Raw genomic sequence first — 19,493 nt, 5'->3', positions numbered from 1 at the left:
AATGAGCAATCCGATTTGTGGTTTTAGTTGTTAAAATTATTTTTTTAAAGTACAACTGCCATCTCCCTACCGATAACAGGTCGAACATGATCAACATTTGGAAAAAATAGCACTTAGATCCTCGTTTTATGTCCAAAACCTTCGAGAGCGTTATTTCCATTTGTTTCCTAACAACCCGACGCGTCCACTCGTAATGTTATCAGTGGAACACAAAACATCACAAAAGAATATATTCTCTCCTTTCCCTTAATCACGGATGTTTTCGCCAACAGATTACGGAGACGTACGCGTTCCTGCCGCGGGAGGCCGTCACGCGTTTCCTCACCGGATGCGCGGAGTGCGCGCGGCGCCCGCGCAGCGCTTCCCCCCCACCCCTGCCGACACCTTCCCCCTCCCCCACCCGACACCCCACCTACCTCCCCTTCCTGCCCCACTGCGCGCCTGATTACACGCGCAACTGGGAGTCTGAGATAGACGCCGCACATTCTAATTACTACGAACCGAAATTCGAGTACACGGAACTTCAGCCGCTCAAGAAAGTTGAGAGCCCCAAACCGACTGACGTTGAGGATCCTGAACCCACGTATATTGAGTTAACATCGAAGAAGGTTAACGGGTTTGAAGCTGCACCACTTTTAAGTAGAACTTCTCCAGTCGAACCCGCGTTTCAAGAAGAGGAACCGGTCAGAACAGACCCTGAAATAGACAAAGACGATAACAGTCTAATAGACGTTGAAGATGTTGTAACTGACAGTCCAGCACCACTACTAAGACCGCAGAAAGATGAAGACACGAGGCAGTCAGAAGGCGAAAGTACTAAACCTGTGGATAGCAAAGTATCTAATGATAAGACTGAACCCAAAAAAGAGAAGAAATATAATCCACTCGATGTAGCTAATTTAACGTCTAAAGACCCACCGAAGTCACGGTCTCCGCCTAGAAAGAAGTTGTTACCTTCGAGTATTGAATATTCGTCCAACTCCTTTGGGAGGTTTCCGAAGCCTTGGAGACCTGATGGTGGGGCGTATTATGGCGGAGAGGAGATGGACTACAACGTGCCCATTACGACTGCGTATCTGAAGCACATGAGGAGTATGGCGTACCAGGACCGCAGGGATTCAGAGAATAAGGTGAGTCAAGATGATGCATGTCTTTTTAGCTGTCAGCAATGACGTAATGAGTTACTAAATTATTCGGGGTGTAAAAACAGGACCCTGTTTGCGGATTAGGGTTCTCCCATATTTTAAATTCCTCATTCTCAAATACAAAGCATGAAACCACACCAAAACCTGATAACATAATTTTTGTCCAAACAAATTTACAATGTAAAATAAACATATGATTTTGCGGGCCGGTCCGCGTTTAACCCTGGCTTTAAACTTCTGCCAACAAACTGGGAAAGCGGTGGCGGTCGGTCGGACCCGCAAACCTTTGTATAGGATCCTTTATAACCCTTGTTATGATTTTGAAGACTGCTATCCGACGTTTAAGTTAAAATTATTGGAGGGGTTTGTACCGGCATTTTTTTTTCAAAGTTTGCGAACAAGTAGTAGGTATGGTTATTGTAGATTTGGTTTAGCAGTATATTTCCTAAAAACGTGTGATATACATACATATATATATAGCATGGCATAGGTTTATAGGTGATGCCTATATAGGTACTGAAAAAACTTAGTTTCGCATTAACAATTTTAATCATTTTACCTAAAAAGTTTGATATAATTTTAATATTGACGCTGCAATTTTCTGAAAGTAAAAAATAAGTTCTTAGAGTTTGTATAGCTGTGAAACTAAATTTTTCTATTGTTTTTTATTAAAAATTATATTTTATTTCTATTGTTTTTTAAGAATAATGCAAGATGTAACATGTTGTAATTCTCTTGTAGATGTGAAGTTAATCAGACGCCCATATGTTGTTTCTCATCCTACGCAAGGAAAAGCCGGACTTTTGTGAGCTTACAAGGAGACATGGGTCCAACGGGCAGGGACCCCTCAGATAATTCAATGTAATGTACTCCTATGTACCTTTTATATTATTTTTATTACAAAGAACACACAGGGCTTATTTTTATGACATGTTTTTTACTTTTTTACATTTCAAAGTACCAGGCAAACAGAATTTTTAGGCGTTACCGCGTACCTCCAACCCTGTAATGCTCGCGGCGTCCACACGAGCCGCGATTGATTCAGACGAATGTCCCTCACAAAGGACCACGGGGCGTCACGCTATAATCGGGCGCCGCATCTTTTCTAACTCATTTTTCTCGCTTGGGGCGCGGGTGAGGGGGGTGGGTGGCGGCACGAGGTTTCATCAGCCTGAGGGAGCGTCACGGTATTAGACAAGACACAAAAACGATGCCCGACGGAGAAGTGGGCTAGTAAGCTTTCTGATGACGGTTATATTTACTAGTATAGCAGGTATGTTATATTATTTTTTGCGTAATATTGGTAATATTAGGTTCTTGGGACTATGTTTGGTTGAATAAGTTTGCATAGGTATTTACATCCCTTTAGATAGTTTCAACAATAACATTTGCAAGGTTTTGACACTTCATTCGGTTTACTAATGAGAAGTAACTATAGGTTGATCATATGCCATAAAATGGGGGATGAGTGCACAATTTATTTTGAATTACAATACAAATGTACACAAAAAAACATACAAACCAACACAGCCTCCATTAATTGCAATAAACGCCGAAAGCTTGTAATATGATGGGACCTAACGCAGAAAATATCCTACTAACAAAAAGTTTATGTCAGACCTTTTTCGTGTGGGGCCTCCCGAAGGGTCAGTCGAGCCCGTCCATAAGAGGGTATCGTCCCTTCGACCTCCCAAAAGTGCCTTATACCCCCCCTGGCCCCCGCATCGCACTGCGACTTGTAAGATTGATTGGGGCTCCTTCAGTCCATTGCCAACCACCCTTGTGGGATATTCGACCCTCCCCCCCTTTTTTCTCGGGTACTTGCGACAGGGATATAGATTATATGGAACGGTTCTGTTTTAGATGGACGCCTTCTTAAGGTATTAGGGCGTTAAAGTGTTTTTTTTCGGGAGCTTCTCATTGTTTCGCAGTATAGAAGTTTTTCTTGAATTGTCATTTTCTTATAACAATAAATCTACACGTTGAAATAAGTAGTAGTACTAGTAGTAATGTTAAGTTTCCATTTTTCTTCACCCAATTCAATTTATTGTATTTCCAATTTTCCATCTATGAAAATTATTCGATAAACTTTTTACACGTCAAAAATTTACTTAATTTATTGCTATGTAAAGGTCAGAGAAATATTATTTTATCTCTAACATAAATACAGAAATAATACCCAAAACATGTCACCAATTCAAACCCCTTCAAAAATCAAATCACATAACTAACTTTATTAAGTTCTAAATAAATGTCCACTCTCTATTTCAATATTACCGCCTTACAAAAAAACTCTCATACTGTCTCATCCAGCATCAAACACAGAACCTCCCGTTTTTCTTGGGCTACTGTTAATAACACAACGGGCTATTTTATTCGTCTACCGTCACTTGCGGCGTGCGCCTCCTTTGATGTCAGAGATTAGGACTTTGTTTAGCTATGACCATGTTATTGTTGTTCTGTTTCGTATGTGGCGTGTGAATGATTTTTTTGGGTTTATTAATTTGAGTAATGTTAGGGTAGTAGTATCATGGATTAAGTTGCAGTTTAGAAAATTATCAACAATCTATCATTTTACATGTTGAAGTATTAACGAATATTTTGATAAGACACTTGTAACGCATCTAGACACTATAATACAAACTGAAAACTATCTTTAAATATTAAAATTATTAAAGCTATTTTGAATTTGAAACGATTGGTAACTTTGTGATTTGGCTTTCTATCAAGTAGGTTTAGCGCGATACGTAATCTTATTGTTTGTAGTTTCTATATGTAATTATTATCAATAGAAAAGGAACCCGTTATGAGCGTAAGCCTAGGCACAGTCAAAAGTTATTCTAATTTACACTATGTTATACTTTCTATTATCTACTGAGGTGCCACTGACAATTTAATTGGTTGTACTCATAGGTGATATTGCAAGCGAATCATTTTTTTTTGTCAGAACTTAACTAAATACGTACTTCACTTATAAATTAGGTACTGCATCAAACTTAAGAAAAATTTATAGACCAATTCAATTTTCAATAAACATTATCTTTTTATACATCAAGAATATCATGAAACCGGTACATTAAAATAATGTTGCTGTCCTTAGATATCCCCGGGCAATGTTTGCGTCCAAATTGTTAATTTACTTTAGATTCCGTAGCAAACAATTCACTTTGGGTTATTGTATGTACAAACTTACCGACTGCTGTTTTGTTCCAGTTAAAATATCATGGGAATGTGATTAGTTAAAATAACGTTAATTATATCCTTAAACATTATCAAAACTATGACGCAATTACAACACATTTGTAATTACACTCATTATACTAGTGTAATCGCATTGACGCAATATTAAATTGCTTTCAAAACTCCTCAAGATTGCAATTACGAACTTATTCAAAAGCAATTCATCTAAAAGTGAATTTATGTGCGAATGCATCGCGACCTTGAGCGGTGACATAATTAAGTTTGGTCCCCCAGCGATCGATTCTACGTTTCATTACCATGAGGGTCCGCTAGACACCCGACCGCATCTGTAGGGTTGCTTTTATTTATATAGAATGACGTAAAAACCCAACGCGTGCAACACATTTTAATATTTATTCGAATGTAAATATAGCCTATATTAGTTTGATCCCACATCCTCGTTTAGCGATTTCGATCTCGAATTGCTTTGTTTTGTACGCGTGCTGCAAGCACTGAGATTGTGACGTGTGTTAGTTAGTAGGTCAGTCAGGCAAACCATAGCCAACGTTTACGAGCTAAACATGAAATGTGTAAAAAGAAAAAAATGCATTACCTTCCTTTTTATACCGCCGCAGTAGTAAGTAAAAAGCGGGATTTACTGTTATTCTGGCAGCACGTTTAAATCAACCAAGTTGAATTTACCCTCACACCGTGCCAAGTCGGGTTGAAGAGCTAGTCGCAAATAAACGCGAGCTAAAGCCCTTGCGCCACGGGGGCGGGTGCCAGCCAACTGGCAACCACCCCGTTGTCATTTACCCTACTTACTGTAGCTACCAGGCGAGCATAACACCAACGGAGAATTTTAACGGAATTAGTCGCGAGGCTGCTTGCCGCCTGCAGGGCGCCGTAGTAAATTCACACATGTACCTAGTAAGGCGAAGGGTAGGAGTCCCACCCACCTCCACGCCTAGCTTAGCGCCTAGTAACTCGCAGGCACGAGGTGTCTACACGCAATGCCGCAAAAACATTAACCGAAGGAAAATAATTTTTAACTCTGTTTATTAACCTACATAGCGCGTACAGATTGACAGACTGTCTGACTATTAGGTTTCTGAGCTTTGGCTTCCCTGAAAAAACTTTTCCACGTTGAGTTGTGAGTGAGTTTTCATTGAAGCGAGCAGTTTACCCCGTGTTTTCTTTAAAACTGAGCTTTGATAGTTTGGTTCTGATACTAGATAGATCGCTGTAAAGATTATATTGAGTAGATAAACATTTATGGTTATGCCATTTTCGCAAATTCTTTTCAATCGCACTTGATACTAAACGAGAAAGTTTGGATGAATGCATGTTTGTTACTCTTTTAAGTCTAAAGTACTTATCTGATTTCTATGAAAGTTATGAAACTATACAGTAAGAATAGTTTAGTTTATACATCAGAATAACTTTGATTCTACTTTTTATGTAGGTGCAGGATTTAGTAATTTCTGAAAATAGTCAGAAGGTTTAACACCATAGTACCTACTTATAAGCTTATTCGTCGAAAATGGAAAATTATTAAACTGGTAGCGACTTACATTCTCTTCACACATACTATGTAAACTTAATACGCTGTATGTATTTTACTACGATATTTCGCAGCTCATATAAGTGGCTTATATTCTATTCTATATACAAAGTATGTACATTTAGAACACACAGCAAACTTTTAGTCGGCCGATAGTTTGTTTGTGCTCATAAATCAGTATGAAGATGAATGGTAGTACGCACATTGCAAAGATCAGGTATTTAGCCGGTATCGGACCGACTGAAAATTTTGATAGGAATCAAGATTTTCTTTAAAATTTTAATGTCGAGTATAGACTGTTTAGACTGCAGTATGCAGACTTTTAGCAAAATTAAATAATTCTCAAGATCAATGCAGTAGTTGTAGCGTTTTATTTATTTAGCAAACGGGTGGACTAAAAAACTAGGGTTGCATAAGTTATCCGGGAGTCCCAATAAATGTTTAAAGGGTGCGTAAATCATTACTGAATCCGCTACCGGGATACGCAAAGGACTTTCGGGATATTCGAAGAAATGGATATGGTGGTTTTGATCAAATTTTATTTTAATAAACTGAATAAGTTATGTCGAACATTTGAATTATTGTTGTATTTTTAGAACTGTTATAAGCAGTTCTAAACAATGTTTAAAAAAGTCTGTGTGGTGGGAGAGAAATCTACTAGTTTTCATCATGAAGCCTATTGACTGAAAGTTACACAAATTGTTGTTCTATTTCTAACAAAACTGGTTCGACTAAGTTTAATACATTTTCAGCTACTTTCGCGGACTAAAGTAATGCTATTTATACTTTTTCATTCGATAAACAAAATCAAAGTTTTTCGTGGAAGAACATGAAAATACACATTTACTGCGTGTTTCAATAACTGATCCATCTAATGTTAAAATTTAATCCTCAGTTATTGAAAACCGCAGTTAGTTGTGTTGATATAAATATGAAGTTAGAGGAACATTATAAGTAACCTTCATGTAATTTATGACATCCTGGTATCGTTGTGTGCCAAGCCCAGGGCATCGGAACCCTCGGGAGCCCTTGCGAGCCCTATGTACCCTACAACCTATATCTATCTGCATGACAGCGTCTCCCTTTTAGTGATATAGGTAGATACATTATCTTCTTGTGTTTTATGATTTCCTGGTACTTATTTGGGAGTAATTATTTTTTCTCTGTACTTTTCTTAAGACCTTTCAACTTTCTTTACAAGTTAAGTGTTTTACAAATTAATTAAGATTTTTTAGTTATTTTCGTTATCCTGTTTTGAGAAATATTTTCTTATCTGCGTCTTTTGTCAAATGTTGGTATTTTCTCATCATATCTTGTCGATAACACTGATAAGTCGGTCATCTTAACTTAACACGGAAATCGAACGTGCGACTACCAAAGTCCTAACACATTATTCCATTTTCTTTGTCATAATTTTTCTTTTATACCAAAATTTCTGTAGTTACGTCATATTTGTGATATTTAACACAAAGTTTTACAAGCTTCACTTTACATAACATCATAATGTAGGTGAGGTATGGCCAGCACCTCAAATTCACATAATCGTTTGTTCTAACTTGTTATAATAAACCGCATACGACTCCTATTAGTTTTGGGCTCATAGAAATTGTGGACAGTGATAGGCGTGGAGACGACTTCGATTAAAATATTTTTAGTGTAATATTTTCGTTTAGAGGAGACTTCATAACGTTAAAAAAGATTAATTTAATTTTAATGAATGTTTCTCGTAGTTTTTATATATTAATTTGGATGCCATGTGTTGTCATATTGGTGTGTCCTGTGCCACAAACTTGATTTTCAATTTCCATGTTGGGTTCAGATTATTATATGTAGTATTTTTTGTTATTTCATATTTAGTTGAAGAAAACCTATTTGACTACATATTGTAAGTCGATACAATACCCATCCTCTCATTTTGGACTGAGACAAAAATTATTTGAGCAGCATCTCCACAGTTTTCTGTATCCGTTCCCTCAGTTTGATAGACGTGGCAGCAAAACTTTTTCTAGGGTCTCGTCCCCCCTGGACCGTAGTGGGGGCTTTCTATTAAATAATCATTTCGGACCCCGTCGCGTAGGTGCGCCGCTATTAACTCTGCGAATTAGTACTTCTCATGTTTTATGCGAGCCTAGTAGCTGGGGTAGCTATGAAGGTCAAATTGCTGAATATACGCTTAGCCGAATTGGGAACGGCAGTGTTTTCCGTGTAATATTTTTTACTACCGAACAAAGGATAAAACCGAATAAAGGATAGAGAACCTTCATTTTTTAACGATTTTTTAATAGTTTATATCAACGCCGAGTACATAGATAGATAGTTTTTTAATAAGATGCTTTCTGACAAGAGATATCCAAAGCGCTCAAGTAAATCGTGCCATCCAGTGAAGCTGACCTTACAAAAGTTATCTTTTGAATAGAATTTTTATCTAGAAACCCATTCTGATCTTTGACAACGCTTACGTTTAACGTTAGAAATTCGAGGGTTTTTACTGAAAATAATCTTAATACGGAATCCAATCCGCCACTTCGGATACCGGGTAGGGTCGGGTACCTATCGAGTCATACGGGGTTCCGCACCCCCGTCGCCCCATGCCTCCTGGCCCCAGAAGGGAGTGGGAGGGACGAAACCTCTTAATTATTGTCACATATGAATTATTTTGATATTGACGCGTGTCTCGACCTCCTCGTTAGCGTCCCTTCGGGTTTCTTTTGAAATGGCGCGCTAGCTCCACGAATGCTCTGCTACCCTGGTAGCTCGGGGAATTCGCACTGATTTTTGTTTCAAGAATCTTTTTAGTAAATGAGTTTAGAGGTGTTTCGACGTGTTTTCATGAAAAAAAAATCGTAGTTTTTCCTAAATTACTTGGGTATTTTTCCACTTTGGAATTGAAATGTCACTAATATTAGTCCTACCACCCCTTGAAGTATCGTGTAGAAAACTACTATGTATAAAAGTTGGATCTGTTGATTGTTGATACAGAAAATTACTCAAAAACTGTAATTATTGTAACTTAGTTTTTTGTTTAATGAAGTTCTTTGGTTCTATGAAAATTCTTGGCCACGTAATAGGAATAATCAGACCGTATATTCAAACAGTTTTTATAGTAAATTTTCCGTGACCAAAGTTCGCCCTGTAACACGCCAATAAATTGGAGTCTATCTTAATTGTATACAAAAGTGGTTGTCGTGTGGCATCCACAATTAAGGCGAGCCTCGGTCCACCTAAGTGCTACCACCTAATAGGAACTTTAATTTTCCAAATTCACCTGGCGTTTATGTAATTCACCCCATACATGCGCCCCCTGGCCGCGGGGAGTCTAATGTAGACCAGGGGGGGCACAGGCGACGCTCACGAAAAGGAAAGGGGTGGTTCTAGCAATTTTTTTCTGATTTTTTCCCCTCCCTTTTTGCCCGATAATACCCTAATGGTCGCTTGCTTCCTTTTCGGTGGATTTTTTTTCGCCGTCGAAGATCGAGACGTATTTTTTACTCGCTTGTAATTTCCTCGTTTCCCGCCGAAATGAAAAATAAACGGTCAGGACTTTTTTGTATTGATGCGTGATTTTTGAGGTCGTGTGGTTTGTTGAAGCTGTGTTTGCTTGCTACTGCGAAATGTGTTGGACAATCTGTCTTGTTCACTGCAATGTTCACGGAATAGTTGCAAGTTAAGTTTACAGAACTTTTCATTCGAGCTTCGCTGAGGTGCTGCTATTTTATTGTGTTCGAATTTTGTGTTATATGTTCGATAGAAAAACCGAGTAATTTTAATCAACAGGTAGCAATGATGAAGACATCACAACTGTTTGAAAATTCAGAACTGTCGAAGTGAAAGTGATCGGAATCGCAAACAAAGTAGGTGCATAACAATGACTGTAGTTGGTGTGATTGTCCGTCTGTTTCTCTCCAGTTAAATTGTGACAGATCTAAAAGTGGTTATAGTTTGAATTTTTGGACACACCAAAATGATGTTACTCATATTTAATTGACAATTAAAAATATGACGTATTTCAAAGGTCATTTAATATTGTTTGTGTAAATAAATGTTTTAATAATAGCACCTCTATTCACAAGATAAAAACACAGTTAATTTTAAACAAAGTTTTTCATTCTTCAAATCCCATATAATTCGCTTTAGCAATTAAACCCAATGCATGTTCCTGAAGGAATTTCTCAGAGAGTCTCGCATAGAGTACGAGCACATTACTTTTATTTTGGCATCGATAAATTTTCGTACCGGGTACCACCCTGCATAATGCATGCAGCGAAAAAGTAGGGAAAATAGAGAAAAATCGGGGAAAATTTTCGCCCCCTCGCCGGGTTCCTTGGGCACCACCTACTAGGCAAGCAGGGGCGCGCAGGAGGTTACCGTCCGCCAAGATTAATACGGTACAGTACGACCGCCCGACGCCGCAGCTTTCATTAAAAATACTGGGACCCTGATGGGTTAGCTGGCAGACTCGTGCCGACTATGTGCCGCCCCGTGGCGCCGTCTGCGGTTTAGCTGAACACGTACAACTAAAATGAATTTCGAGATCTTTCTATTTTTGCCTTTCACATATTTGCAAAGAAGACTTAAAAAGAAAAAAGCTAGTTTTACTTTTTTTTGCAAATGCACATCTGAACAGGGGTTTATTTATTTATTTTTTCTTATTACCCTCAGTGGGCAGGGGAGAGCGTTATTAAGAATCGCATGACTGTAAAGTAGGTATGTTTGTGCGTTTCTAAGTTTCTTTGTGTTGCTACGAGAGATGATTAGTTGATTATTGCTACGGCGTAGCAAGTTCTGCGGAGGGCGCGCTGCTACGGCGTAGTACGCCCATGTGTACGCTCCCGTATTATTTATGAGTTATGACGTCACCGGTTTTAGTTGGTTTAAATTAATTCGCTATAATAACAGAGGAATATTTTAGTAAAGCTTTATCGAGTCTGCACCCTAAGATTAATTTATTATTCGCACTTAGAAATAAATGCAAATGTAAATGCTGTCAACAGTTTTGAAAATGGGACCGAAAATTTGTTCTTACGAAAAACCTTTCTATATAGAGGTAATTTATTACACACAATTTATATCTTTAACTATATTATAATCACATCACACACACCTCCACAAACACACCAAAACTAAAACCAAAGTAAAAATAAACACAGCAAGTAATTAGGATCACATCAGTCACAAAAACTATGTCCAGTCGCCCCTCTTGCATGCTCCACCGTTATTATTTCTTAGCTCTGCACACCCTATGTCCCCCTGGTAGCTAGCTGAGTACTAAGCGGGCTGTTTGTAGGCAAAAAGTAGAGCTACCCTCAACCCCCCCGGCCGCTCACGCTTTTAAACCTCAAGCGTCCAAGTGCGGGGAATATGAAATTTTCGAAATGATAAAGCCGGTAAATAATAACTAGTAGTACGGGCACGGCCGTCTAATGTACTGGATGCAGAAAAGGCTTGTGTTTAGTGTTTTTTTTGTTTAGATTTTTTTTTCATTTTGCGGTTATTTTAGTTAGAGGCATTATTATTTTTTAGAGAGATTAGAATAATTAATTGTGTTTTTTGTTGGGTATAGAGGTAGTATAATTATGGGAGAAGACGTTATGGCCCCAGAGCGTAAAAACAGAATTGAATAGTCCTCCATACACAATTTTTATATCTCGCTTTTTCATTTGTTTACTTGTTATTGAGTAAAAGTGCATAATAGTGCGAATGTAATGCTCTTTGCTTTTCACTATTACCGTATGTTATCTAATGAAGCGTTGAAACTTCAAAGTCGACACAGAAGTAGTACCAGACTTTTCTAAATATGTATTCAGTTTCGATCTTTTGGTACAGTTAAAAATAAAATAATTAATTTAAATAAAAACGTCTAAGGTTTTTTTCTGCACTCAGTACCGGGGCAGCAGCGGGGTTCGTGTGTCTGCTTTCACATTTCCCACTCGCAACGTAAGGCGGGGTACGGTACACCCCCACCGCCCGCTGTGCTCCTGGTACCTACACCCTGCTTTTTATACCTTCCTGCCCGTCGAAAGTAATCAATTTGCGACTTAATTAATTAAGAAAAAAGCTTTGTCGGACGTTTAGTAACATCAAATGACTTGTGTTATTTTTCTTGTGCTTTTTGTTTATTAAATTATGCGTAGATATCATTTCTGTTGTAATCTATGAACTACACTATATATATTATGGATTTTTTTTCAACTGTCTAATGAAATCGCTTTTTAATTTAATCGGGAAAACTGATGAATGAAAAAGTGGGTGAGGTGGCATCCTTTCATGAATGAATGAAAAAGGGTTTTTTATAGTAGGCGTTCAAAGGTCTCTTAACCTTTATTTTGAATATGTTCTGTACTAGGTTTTCGACGTGGTTTTGCCCACGTGCCGGAGGATATTCTACCCACATACTTTACGGATAACAAGTATCCTGTTTTTTATTCTGATGTAAGGATAAGCTATATTTTAATGTTAAGTTTCATTAAAAGCTGTTTCGAAGGTTTTTTTGTAATAGAGGAACATCCAGTTTCACGTTTATAATATAAGTTAGATTAATTCGTATTTAACTTAAGTAGCTTTTCTGAAAATAATATTTTTCTAAAAAGTTGGGAGAGTTCTAGCTTTGTAAAGAAAAATTAAATAAAATGTTTGTCGGTCGGCATCAAACATTCCTAATTTGTCACTTTCGTGATTATCAAACAAACCGCTAGGGTCTGTGAACTAAAATGCTTATAAAGCTCACTATAAGTTTGAAAGGGCCCAGTCAGCGCGCAAACATGTTAATTTACCACTGGATAACGCGACCCAATTCCCCCATCCTAATTCCGTAGTAGTTTCCACACTAGCAGAGCTACAAATACTTTTCCTTTAGTTTCGTTTCACCCGATATCGTCGTTATCTAGTTAGCCCGGGTCGACGAGGGTCCGAAGGGTCCGGGACTAAGTACCAGGACCGCATAGGTAGGTAGGAGGCTCGCGTGCTGCCTGCCCCACACCCGCCAACACTATTTATAAACGCTCGCGATACGCAATGCTAGTGAGGGATTGTGTTCTCGCACGCTGAAACCAATTAGGGCTTATGTGATCCCGGTAATGGTATCTTTTCTTTCATATTTACTCTTCAATTAATAATTTTCTTTTGTTGCCTATTTGCGGGACATCCTGTTTTCGCCGAAGGAAAATAAAAATATCTCATTGCCTGTGACCTATAAAAGCGGTAGCCTCGTACAAAACAGGACGCATTTTTATGTGTGTTTGAAACCGCTTCCGACAATAAAGTTCATATTTTTTCTAATATGTTTCAGTGAAAATAAAACCAATTATAAAATAAACCTTTGTAACTTCTCGTGACAGCTGACTTATTTCTAAGTATAAAGCAGAATTTATTCATTTAATTAACACACAAAAATGACTGCCCTCGTTTACTAGCAAAATCACTGAAGACTTCATTACGCCCAAAACGTATGAAGATCACAGTTCAATTGGCCAACCAGCGCTTAAACTTAAAAATATAATGCTGGCACCGTCCACATTTCATACGGCCGCCACCCCTATATAAATTTTACCTTAAAAATCCGCAAATTCGGGGCTCGGGCACGGTCGCTAGACCTTATCGAAAAGGGTCCAGCGAACCCACCGAAAGGGATTTGCCTTGGGATCGAGGCATTCGGCCCTACACTTATACAAAATGTCCAATGGCCCGCCCCGCGCACCCTGGGGGCTGGAGGTAGCTGTGAGCGTAAACATACAAGTTTGTTGCCTAACCGATGGGATATTATGTAAGTGGTTGTCAGTCGCTGGACCGCAATCACGACACAATCTCACCAATTCGTTGTACGTTACGTCTTTTTGCAATTTGATTGTGACCTTTTCAGTAACTTGATTGATAAGTTTGATTTGTTTTGGTGTTTCTTGGTTGCTGGTTTTTCACTGACCAGCAAAATGTTACCCCTGTTTTTACCAACATCAACAATTTTGTTGTAGCTATATATATCTATTGTCTTGAAAGTCTAGCAACAGGTAGACGTAAAGACAGATGAAATATTCAAATGTATTCATGAAAAGGAAATTAAACTAATGTTATGCAAGTAACTTTTAAACCGCGTGTTTAGTGTTCGCATTAAGGAGTTAATCTGAACCAATAAGAAGTTAATTCAAAATCTTGAAATCTTACCACATTAATATGTGCTGTGATGCTGTGTAAGCTGCTGTGTATTCATAAATAATGTCTGTAAAAAAATTGAAACCACCCAAAACTTAATTGATCAAAGCAATTATAATATTTGGCCAGTTTCAAGGGTTACTGATAAAGTCTCTGATAACCCATCAGAAGCTTATCTGACAGATAAACTATAACTTTTGGTTCACAGGTCTACAGGATAGCCATATCTGACAGAAATATAAGCAGCCTTTGTCTGTCAGATAGCATTAACTATCAGATAACTAACTGACACTTTTTCGGTAACCAATGAAATCGGGTCTAGGTGTATTTCAATAGAGTTACCTTCTTATAATATTATCAGTCGAATATTAAGTATAAAGTAACGATTTCCTACTTACCCAAAATCAACGATTAAATAACTTTCTCTTAAGGAACTTGACTAAATAAAATCTATTCAAGCCGAAATATCGTTTCTTAATCTTGACTTAGTAATTAAATTCCGTTGTTTTATTTAAAAGGATTGATCTTGAAATTAAATATTTTACCCCTTTTTCTAAGTGAAGAACATACATACATTGGTCTGCGCCTTCTATGTATTATTTCATAATAAAAATATTTTTTGTCTTTTTTCAGGTAAGGAAAATCACCATTGAACAAAAGATACGATGCAACTACTGAAAGGTAAGTGGAAAAATATGGTCTTGTCAACTTTTCTCTCGATTCGGTACTATACTTTTTAGAGAGTTATAATAAATAAATACCAACGCTATTTATTTTAAACATGTAATCATTTAAGACCAGGTTTTCAAAAGAAAACTTCAATTTACAAAATCACCAATTATTAATTAAAATATTGAATTTTCACTATTTTCAATAAGAATCTTTAGAATAATGTACCAGGATCACATAACAGATAGGACCTTACGCATCTATCAATTCGAATACAATTAAGTTCAAAATTGTACGTACACTCAGAAAAAACTGCAACGCCTAAGAAAAAACTATGAGCAGTGTTCACACAAGCGCTAAGGCGTGTACAGGATGCGTTCTACGTATATACAGAGTGTCGGGAAAAAGTTATAATAACATTAATGTAGGTTCTTTTGACAGCTCGCCGGTCGTCGTTAGCAGCCCTGCGCTCTGTATCTTGTCATAATCTTTTAGTGATGGGGATGTTGCTCGATAATGTTGTCGATTGTCGATAAAGTGGTTTTTGGTGTGGAAGTTTACTTTGAAAATGTTTCGTTGTTGATATGGAAATTAAGGGCACGGAGTTGAAGAATAAATAACGTGTAAGAAATATTTTAAGGCCATTTTCATTTATTGGTCATATTATAAAGGTTAAAAAAAACTTTTCTTTTGGACCTAATCTACGTTGGTTTGCGAGGAACCTATAAAATATCAATTTTATGTATGCAAATGGTATATATGATAAGTAAAAAACTATTTATTTTTAAAACTACTTTTATTGAGTTATGTGATAACTATTCTTACGTATTTTTTATAATTTTAAGAACACTTTCTACCACAGTTTAATACATTATTTAATATGTAAACAGTTTCTTATGTCACAATGCAAAGGGAGCAAAGCTCAAATTTGTCTTTTTCCCTACCAAAATAACAACTTATATCAAAACTCAGATACATTGACAAAAAACATCGACTCGATATTATCGACACGGCAGCAGCCCGACTCACGCCGCATCACTAATTACGGGCGCAGACGGCGGCGCCGGGTCGAGCCAAGGGTACACGGTCCTCTCGACAGAATTTTTTCCCCAACGCACCCCCCACCCCACCGGATGGGGAGGGGGCTTCCTGTCCCTCCCGGACCCTTCTTAACATTTCCCTGGCTCGGAGGCACAGAAGGAAGATGCCTCGCTTATATGGAACCCTGGTACCTACCGCTCGGGTTATATACTTTTTTAGGGTCGGTCAGACCCTTTGAGGCCTTTCTCACGAGTTAGGGACCTACATATTCCCTTTTCAGGCCCTTGTTGACCTTTGTAGGTTTAGGCCGCGTTGTTTCGTCGTTATTATATAAAAGTTTCAGATTTCTCTTAGCGAGGGATGCTGGGTTTACTGTCACGTGAATTTTCATCTATAACTATGTACTATTATGGCGGTAGGGTATTTGAAATCGCTCCCAAAGCTAAAGTCAGATTCATTAAGTAACTAGAGTTCTCTAATTTTACACAAAGTTCAATTCACATTGCATTGATCAAAATTAGTCTCGCAAAAATACATATTTTCATATCTTGACATTGTTTTATAAACGATATGTTTTTTAAAACAATTTAGACTTGATTTCTTATTTATATTCCCTTTACGTTACAAAACACTTTATCGCATAAACTTATTCGTCACTTAGAGATATTTATAAGCACTTAATAATTCTTCTACCGACTTCCCAAAAAGGAGGAGGTTCTCAATTCTGCCAGTATACATATATTTTTTTAACACTGTATACTCAAAAATCTTTTCTATGATTAGAAAAACCAGTGGGTTCCATACATTTAAAGATTTCATATTCACCTAGCATTACCAGGCGCTTAGAATCGCAAGGCGGTATGATCGCTGCTTAATAATTCCTTCGGCAGTTTGACAAGCGAACGGCTTCTCGCTCCATTGATGTGAATTGTGACGTGTCATTGGATCTTAAGCCGTGAGGGTGCAGTGGTAGATTGCCGACTTCGCACTGTGCGTATGGAGGTTCGGATCTTGTGCTGCAGATATTTTTTAGAGGATTTGTAAATTAAATTACCTTAAAAGTATTGTTGTGATGTTCACAATTAAATATATTGATTGTTTTTTTAACCGACATAAAAAGAGAGGTTCTTAGTTTGACGTGTATGCACGTTTGTGCGCTATTATCTCACGTTTGGCTGACCCGATTTCAGCATAGTATTTTTAAGTTTCAGATATATTATTAAAGATGTGTTTTTTGGGAAAAAGATTTAATGATGAAATCATTATTGGTTAGTTTCTTTCTAAGAGTTGAAAAGTCATTTATCTGCTAATATTAGAAAAAAAAACTTGCTTAAAACACCAGGGCACCATAAAGTAACAGGTTCGTCAAAACAAAATAAACAAAGGGCAGTATCACCCCACGCTCTCATTGCTTTTTATGCTCTGATTTCATCGTAATTGTCGACACCCTAATAATGTATCGATATTTATTTTACAACACTAATGATTTGTAGTCAGTATGTCGAAGCTTTAGCCAGCTTTGGATTGTCATATGCTAAACAATAATTTTGACAAGATTTTTTTATGTCAATCAGTTTTTCGTGAAAATTGGTTCACTCAATTTTGGAAATGATTACTCTAGAGTGCTGTTTCGAAATATATTCAGAGTTTATCGATGTAATTTTGGATTTTGAATATGGATATATGATTTTTTCAAATTCATTTCTATTAAAACTTTTTAGCTTATTTAAAAAATCATGCTTTCAATCAAATAGAAATCAACAGTTGGAATCTCGATGTTATAAAAATATTTTCAAAATGAAAGCGATAGAAATTCCAGGCGTTACAGAATAAGGACGCGGTTCCTTTAAGAAAAGTGGATTAACGCTTGAAAATTTGTTAACTCGAGAAGACAAGTAAGCATAAAGTTTAACATGTTAGGGTTGAAGCTAGCTACTAACTTTTGTAACATTTTCATTTTGTGCACTTGAAGTTACAGTATGTTGAACTTAAAATATAATTTTGAAAATATTTTTAGGTGGTTTGATTCGAGAGTTGATGATATAGGACCAACTTAAACGTGTAAATGTAAATAATTTCTCTTGTTTTTAAACTTTTTTCTTGTGTTTCTTGAAAAATTTTATTTTTTTATATATTTTTTGTTACCAACTGTAAGTATATCTCCTGGGTATCTTTCGCCAAATTTTCTCATATACCAGACACAGCAGGATCGATTTAATTCAGACTTCAGATAATATCTACATCTGACATTCGGCTCTGAGATTACAAACGAAGTTTGCCAAGTCAGTAAGCGCCACCAACTTACTAAGGATTATACTACTTTAATATAGCGCTGCGACCGTGTGTACCTCCCTTAAGTGCCACTGTCACGAGCCAAAAGGCGAACAAAGTAGCAGAGGCAGTTCCCTCCACGAAGTATAGCCTCCGCGCCACGGGGGTAAACTTTGATACCCCAAAACCTCCACCCGTTTCTGCCACCCTAGTACCCGGCCCACCCACATCGGGGCTTTGAGGACGTCTTTGAGCCGAACTTTAGCGGGAAAACCCCAAAATTCAAGTTGGCCCACGTCCCCGATTACGAGTTGGCGATATCTTTGAAATTTTCTGGTCTCCTGGTACGTTAGGCGGCTTGTTTTTTGGTATATTTTTGCAGATGCGGGTAGATTAGGTTTTACTAGGGCGGTGAGCTGATTTCTGATAATTTTGTACGTGACTACTGCAAGTAAATATTTTTCATCACTTCGCACACTATTTCCCCATTTTCCAAGTCCAGCTAAGTTACCTTTATGACGATAACTTGCATTTTTTGTTTACATTTATTTAATGACGGATAAGTCCACTTTTTTTAATTTTAAAGTACACAAATATCTACACAGTTTAATACCAATTTCAACACGTTTTCGAAAACTACGCCTCACTTTATAAAACCGTTTTTAAGTTACAAAATACAAAGTTGTCATTCAAATTCCCTTCAAGAATACGGGAACCGCAACCAGAACTTGAATAATAAAGACGACTTTTCTCAAGTGTCAAATAAAAGACATCAACGTGCGCCGGCTATAAAAAGATTATGTTTATATGTATTTTAAAATTTTATTTTAACCTTTGTATAGTACAAATTATTTATTATAATGTGGGTTACCTGTAATTTTAATAAACCATATGTAATAATGTGTAATGACTTTCTGTATTTTGGTGTTAATTTTTGAGATCTGGAAGTTAGAAGGGAGTTAAAAATTTGAAAAAGTTTTATCTTCGTCTGTCACTCGACTGCGTTCACTTGATTACAATTAAAAAATTCAATTAGAAAGGACAATGCCAGGGTCTGGGCTCAAAGTTTGCCCAGCAGTGGGAGTAGTTCCAGCTGGTTCCATAGTGCACTCAGAACACGAAATCCAAATATTTTTGAAATCGGTCCCAGAGGTCCCGAAAAAAACCGGTTCAAATGTTCTCCATAGATACTCACTTAACAAATCCTGAGCCATTTGCCCAGTACTGAAAGTGGTCGAAATAGGTTCTTTACTGCACTGTTAACACGAAATCCAAATATTTTGGAAATCGGTCCCAGAGGTCCCGAGAAAAACCGGTTCTAATGTTAAACTTGAACAGTCACTTTATGAAGCCCAAACCATTTGCCCAGAAGTGGGAATGGTTAGAATAGGTTCTTTACTTCAATCTTAACACGGAATCCAAATATTTTTGAAATCGGTCCCAGAGGTCCCGAGAAAAACCGGTTCAAATGTTCTCCATAG

The 19,493-nt window shown here is 37.4% G+C and overlaps 1 protein-coding gene across 3 annotated transcripts in view; it reads left to right on the top strand.

Moving 5' to 3' along the window:
* The window catches only part of LOC124641293 (nucleolar protein 4), a 151,095-nt gene that overhangs the window by 82,478 nt on the left and 49,124 nt on the right, over positions 1-19,493 (top strand). For all 3 annotated transcript variants that reach the window (XM_047179340.1, XM_047179339.1, XM_047179341.1), the window contains exon 3: positions 273-1,130. In XM_047179340.1, coding sequence (XP_047035296.1) covers positions 273-1,130 — 858 coding nt within the window. The remainder of the gene's footprint in view (positions 1-272; positions 1,131-19,493) is intronic.

This window comes from Helicoverpa zea, chromosome 22 (assembly GCF_022581195.2).
Source record: "Helicoverpa zea isolate HzStark_Cry1AcR chromosome 22, ilHelZeax1.1, whole genome shotgun sequence".
Taxonomy (NCBI): domain Eukaryota; kingdom Metazoa; phylum Arthropoda; class Insecta; order Lepidoptera; family Noctuidae; genus Helicoverpa; species Helicoverpa zea.
This window is presented reverse-complemented; position numbering and strand designations above follow the sequence as displayed.